The sequence below is a fragment of the Larus michahellis genome, chromosome 3, assembly GCF_964199755.1.
Source record: "Larus michahellis chromosome 3, bLarMic1.1, whole genome shotgun sequence".
In the NCBI taxonomy this organism is placed as follows: domain Eukaryota; kingdom Metazoa; phylum Chordata; class Aves; order Charadriiformes; family Laridae; genus Larus; species Larus michahellis.
The window spans coordinates 21,479,066-21,485,315 of NC_133898.1; the positions used below are offsets into that span (position 1 = coordinate 21,479,066).

The 6,250-nt window shown below is 46.6% G+C and overlaps 1 protein-coding gene across 1 annotated transcript in view; it reads left to right on the plus strand.

The window, feature by feature from the left end:
• The window catches only part of LOC141740396 (calpain-8-like), a 30,867-nt gene extending 24,869 nt beyond the window's left edge, over nucleotides 1-5,998 (plus strand). Inside the window, exons 16-21 of the mRNA XM_074579040.1 lie at nucleotides 125-189; nucleotides 1,414-1,482; nucleotides 2,791-2,869; nucleotides 3,793-3,909; nucleotides 4,546-4,604; nucleotides 5,507-5,998. Coding sequence (XP_074435141.1) covers nucleotides 125-189; nucleotides 1,414-1,482; nucleotides 2,791-2,869; nucleotides 3,793-3,909; nucleotides 4,546-4,604; nucleotides 5,507-5,530 — 413 coding nt within the window. The 3' untranslated portion in view covers nucleotides 5,531-5,998. The remainder of the gene's footprint in view (nucleotides 1-124; nucleotides 190-1,413; nucleotides 1,483-2,790; nucleotides 2,870-3,792; nucleotides 3,910-4,545; nucleotides 4,605-5,506) is intronic.
• The last annotated feature ends 252 nt before the right edge of the window (nucleotides 5,999-6,250 follow it).

The window sequence follows — 6,250 nt, forward strand, 5'->3', positions numbered from 1 at the left end:
AGAAATGACAGAGCATTTACTTTGCTAACGAGATTTTAAGGTGGCTGACATCTTCAAGGTTTCTGCAGAAAAATATTTGTCTAAAAGTATTTCTGACTTGGATTTTCACTTCCTTTTTGTACAGGAAAGGATATTAAAAGTGACGGATTCAACATTAACACTTGCAGGGAGATGATCAGCCTTTTAGATGTATCCTTTGAACGTCATTTCATCACCTTTAAAAGTTTCTGGATCTGTTTTGCAAAACTTCCTGGCAAGATAAGGCTAAGTTTACACTTCCATTGTCCAAGCGCTTGGCTGAAGGCATAAAATTCAGCCAAGCAGCTCTATCAGCTCAGGATGGCGGAAACCTGAACCATTTAATCATCAGCTGCTTCTCTCACCTGCTCTGCATCTCTCATCGCTTAAACTTTTTCCTAAAAAAGAGCAGGGAGGAGAAGCAGGGAGCTTCTGCCTGGCTGCACCTGTGCAGTTTCGGATGCATACACAGCATGCTCGGCGGGAGGCAGGTTTTCAGCCCAGCCTCAACTTCCATCTCTAAGTCAGGTGCTGTTTATAGAGCACAGAGCCCAAAGCAGCAGAGGGAGGCTGGGGAGCCTGTTCAGAGGAGGAAGGCTTCGAGTAAGTGCTGTGTCTCCCTCCTTTCTGCACAGCTTGTAGGACACATGGGTGCTAATAAGCTCTGTGTAGCCAAGGGAAAAGGAGGTATCAGCACATCTGCCCAGTACTCCTTTGACATGCTGGGAAGGTAGCCAGTGTACTCGGATGGCCATGCTGCCAGGATCATGCTAATGTTGGTCTCATGACGTGGTCATGCTGAGGTCAGCAGGGATTATCTGTGGATCTTGTGGATCACCGGCTGTTGGGAGAAGTGGTGCCTTTGCCCGACACTCCACAGCCTCCCAACACAGGGCAACTCAATAAATACAGCACCACAGGGGCCAACTCATTGCTTCTGCATGATTTTCCATAGGAAGGGATGTTCAAGGCCCTGAAGGACACGGGGAAAGACTGCGTAGCCTACTATTGACTCTCTCTGTTCACTTCCAGCTCCTGTCTCTGCTTTCTAACACTCGTCTGCTGTGAGGCCAGTCCTTTGTCTCCCTAAGGGCTTTAATCTACTGGTAATTGTACAAAATGCGAGTGGATCTGATTGTGCTTATATATTTAGCAATCCCATATATCATTCCCTGAGAGCGCAGATAGCCTGGAAATTCTTGGCATGCCTTTAGCTAGGCAAATGTAAAGCTGTGGGCCCGTCTGTGTGAGATGGAGACGTATTACAAATGAGGATGAATATGGCATTAAGATACCACTGTGATGTGTGATTTATTTTCATCAGAATTGGTTGCTCTCCAGTTTTACTAAGCATAGAGGAATCCTGGTTTTTGAACCATGCCTTAACATCCCCAGACCAATGGGACTGGCACCTTGGGACTTGTAGAATTCAAGACACTTTGGATGAAGATTCAAAAGTACTTGGTAACGTAATATTTCTGACTGTCTCCTCTTCCCCCTCAGCTCTGAAGTACAGATCCTGAACCGAGATAGGGTTAAGCCACTGCAGGCGGATATACTTGGAAGCCTTCTTTCTCAAGGCTGAAGTTTGTTCCAGGGCTCAGAAACACCTCTAATTTAAAAGGACACAAGCAGATCCTCTTTCACCTTGGACCCACCACTCTCCATAATTTGCAATACCTTATGGAAAGGCAGATTAACCCTCTTTCATTGCTGGCAAAGACAGCTCTCTGCTGCCTGCTGTATTAAAGCTCTTATGAATATGCCTCTGCTGTTGTGGTATGTTACATTGCCAGCTGAGCACCATCAAACACAAGAAACACATATTTTTGGGACCTATAAGAACCTGGCTTTGCATTTTTTAAATCCTGTAGAAGCGCTGAATTATTTTTCTGACAGAGGATTTAATATCCCAAGAAGCGCACCAGGAATCAAGCAGTCTAAAGGAAGGTCAAATTTGGACCTGTTTTGTTTGACAATATCCCTTTGGGGCAAGTCTGCTGCTACCATGCGTGATGCTGGTCAGCACGGAGCATCTGTCCTGGAGGTTCATGAGATGTTCAGCTGCCCTTCAGCCGGAGGCACCGGCTCTCTCCTGAGGCTGGTGTTGGCAGAGCAAGCCCTGAGAGCCAATTCTAGTCTGAGCTGTAGGTCTGCGTGGCTTCTAATTCTGGATAATAAACCTGCTGGCAGTAGGAAGCATCTGTCATCTCGTCTGAAATATTAAGCAAAATGGTCTTTGTCTGTTGCAGTGTTTGCCAAATGAAAGGATATTTTCCTCAATGGCCTGTCTGCCACCACGTAACATGAAGGCGGGCAGGCTGCCAGCCCATGGGAACGTGTTTCCTAGTCTGTCTTGCATGCCAGTGGCTACTTGAAACATTTCCCTTGCTCATGAACATTGCAAAGAGTAGGAGCTTTGGGCTGGTAGGGGCAGCCCCTGTCCCAGCCGTCAGAAAGCCGAGGCTGTGTCTGCAGAGCAGAGTGATGGTGTGGACGCGGCAGGGGTAGGCACCGATATCCTGGCTTTAATCTAGCTACAGGAGCAGGGAGGATGGCAGGACATGGGCTGCAAACCAAGGTGAAACCCTAGAGGGTGCCTGGTTATTTCATTCTGGCTGCTACCTCCTGGCGAGCCTCGCGTTACCGTATCTTCACTACTGTTGTTATCCAGCCATGAAAGCCAAAGCCCACCCGTGCTTGCACCATCACGCTGCTGCACGGGCACACATTGAAAAGCCAGTTCCACATTCCCTCCTTCCTCTGCTGCAGGCAATCTATAAGAAAGTGGACAGTGACTACTCTGGTACCATCGACTCCCACGAGATGCACAATGCCCTCAGAGAGGCAGGTGAGTACGCAGCTCGGGGGCACCGTGGGATCACTGCAGCCCTTCCCCAGGCATCCGAACAACAGTGGAGCCTTTAATGGCTTTGATTCCCTCCTGTCTCCTAGATCACAGCACTGCCAGTGCCATTCTCCCTTCCTGACAGTCACATACCACTACATCCTTTTGCTGTTATATACATCAAAACCTGTCCTCTGTTCTGCACTATGAACCACTGATATTTTTGTCCGTGCTGTGACCATTGCTTATCCATCTGATTATTCCTTGCTCTATTTTTGGCCTCATTATTTCCTAATCTAATTTCCCTTTTTCAGAGCTATGCCCAAATCCTCTTTTTCCTTCATTTCCTCCCACCGCCTTTCTCAGCGCTAGAGAAGGTGCAAGCCTGATCAAGGCAGGCCCCAATGATATCCTCTCTGATGTGCTATTCACTTTTGGAGGAGTGCTTGCCAGCTCAGGGGCATCTAGGGGAGCACTGTTTTTTTGATCTGTCTTGTGCTCGGTGGAGTTTATATGAATGATCCAGAGACAGAAATAGCACTAATATGGGCCTGAATAGAGCCCAACGTGTTACGTGAGCAATTGGCTCTACTGCAATCACTGCTATTCAGCTGCAGCACCAAGACTCGCTAATTAGGGGTTTATCTGGGGAAAATAGGACTGGTTATGCTGCGAAACAATGTGAAATATGCAGTCTGACAAAATGCTGTGGGAGAACTTTATGCCTCTCTTCAGCCAGCACAATGGGCTTTGGAAAGGACTCGCAGCGGAGATGGGTGATGGAGTCCAAGAGACCTTCTTGGAGGAATAGTCCTCAATCCTTCACCCAGGTCCTCCCGCAGCTGCAGCAGTCCATGGATAAATCACGTCAAAGTCAGCATATTAACCTGCTGTGTCAGTGATTCTTGTGCTTCCCATGCCTTCAGGTTTCACGCTCAATGATCAGGTGCAGCACAGCATTGTCGTGCGCTACGCCTGCAGCAAGCTGACCATTGATTTCGACGGCTTTGTGGCCTGCATGATCCGCTTGGAGACCCTGTTCAGTAAGCGCCTTCATTCATCAGCCAAGGATGATTCCAATTCAGAATTCCTGAAAACTTTGGGGTTTCATTAATCATTTGGTGCCTTTTAACTGTGAATGTAGCAAATTGCATGGAGATGTGAGGGTGCCAGCAAAATGGTGTCTGCTCGAGAAAGCAGCAGAGAAATAGCAAAAGTCTTTCTGTCTGAATGACCATGGAGTGTGGGGGACATGTTTTCATAACCTACCATGATCTTCTGCTTTACAGTCATCTGCACTTTATGGTCCATGCTCTGGCCCCCAAGTTGTCCCAGCTCCCATAAATGGTGCCATTTATCACTTACAGTCCTTACTCAGACCCGATTTACAGGTTTGTCCCCGGATCATACCAGATGCTACTGCATCAGTTTTATAGTTGTCCTGCTGCCAACTCTCAGTTTGCTGCTGTAGATCTGACTATTTCGCCCCATGAAGCGGCTTAGAAATTACTTGTAAGAGGAAAGAAGAACAGCTGTAATATTCTGTTACAGAACCCGTCTAGATTTCCAGTAGATCATGGCAAAAGGCCAGACCTCTACATTTTGTCAGACAGCGACTCTCTACATGCCAAACTCTGGTGGTTTATATCCAGTTTTTTTCCCCCTCTCCTACTTTTCAGAAGTGTTCCATCTCCTGGACAAAGACAAGAGTGGAGTCATCCAGCTCTCTCTGGCTGAGGTGAGGCTGGTCGGATTGAAATACCATCTGTTTAAGCTACAGCAATGGGCCACACTACAATATGTTTATTTTAAATCACTATTATAAGCAGTAAACTCAATAGTGATTCAAAGGGAAAGTTTGTTTATGTGAAAAGGTTCTTCAGCTCAGAAGGCCTGTCGGAATTAGTGGAACGAACATTTACCTCATATGAGCAAAAAAGTAAAGATACATTCAAAACCCGTAAGGCTGCTTGAGAAGATGCTTACACAAGTGTGCTTCACTGTCTACTTTTAGAGGGCAGTGGTCAATTCATTAGAAAACACACAGCAGGGAACTGTGCTTTTCTGGCAGAGAATGTACTGATAAAACCTGCCAGAATTAGAAGAGACCTTTTAAGATGCCAGGTCTTTTTTTTTCCCCACATTGTTTTTAATGCAAATTTCTCCTCTTGAAGCTGTAATAAAAGCAATCAGCTTGAGTTTTCCCTTTGCAGAATGCAAATATATCTCAGGAAACAGCTGGAAGGGGCCCCAAGAGGTCCATGCAATTAGTCCTCTCAGCTGAAGACTGGCTTAAAGGGAGGATGAAGGCTAGGAAGCCCTTTGACCCTCTGTTGCAGTTAGCTAAATCTAGCTGAAATTGTACATTGCATACTTCGACCCTAAAATTTTTCAAAGGTCACACAGCTTGCTCTGGAGAACTGGTCTTCCTTCGGAAGAGATCCCACTTGCAATGTCTGAGGCTGATTCTGGCAATAAATTTCCCCGAAGTTCCAGAGCAGATGGATCCTACATGTACAACAGATCAAAACGCAGCTCCAGCCTTTCCCAGTTTGTTTTCCCAAAGCCGTGATAGAGTGCCCTGGTGGCATCCTGTGGACCTTCCAGATGGTCTGACTCTTTGTTCTGTTTCTCCCTCAGTGGCTGTGCTGCACAATGGTTTGAACCACGGTCGATGAGTTCAGCAGAGACTTCTGAGGCTCTTCTGAACATGGAACCATTCATTCGACTTCTCTGTGTTACGGAAAGCAGAGAGAGAAACTTGGTTTTATTACTGGCGATTTATTTTAAACCCACTAAAAATGAAGTGATCTCCTGTTAGTTATAAAATAAATCTCAAACAAAAAAAGATAAATAAACAAATAAAATAAAGAAACCCAGACCCAACCTCCTTTTCTTTTCCCACCCAGAGAGTATTTCTGTTTGTCACACTGAAATGTCACAAGTTTTGACTTGCTACAGATGGGCCCAGGTGGCTTTGGTGTGACTTCTGACTGTGCATCAAAGTTCAGCAGTTTTCAAAATCCTGGAAGGGTTCTCCAGTGCCTGCAACGTCCAGCATATGTTTCACAGAGAGAAACCAATGCTCAGAAGCACGGTCAAAATCTGTGTTGCTGCCCTGGCTACCTCCCGTCCCCGCCAATTGTCTGCTTTGGCTGTGCCAAGCCCCCGCAGAAGCTGGAGGTGAGAAGCTTGGAGGCAGACGATGAGCTGCTGAGAGCAATGGGGAATCGGGCATGGACACAGCCCCAAGGATGAACAGGGAATTAGGCAAACACAATAGCACTCCTCCATGAGTTTTGGCTCAGTCTTTCAGGAAGAGGAGCAAGGACGGAAGGCCATAGGCAACTTGCTGCAGTTATTTCAGCTGAGTTTTTCTCCTGT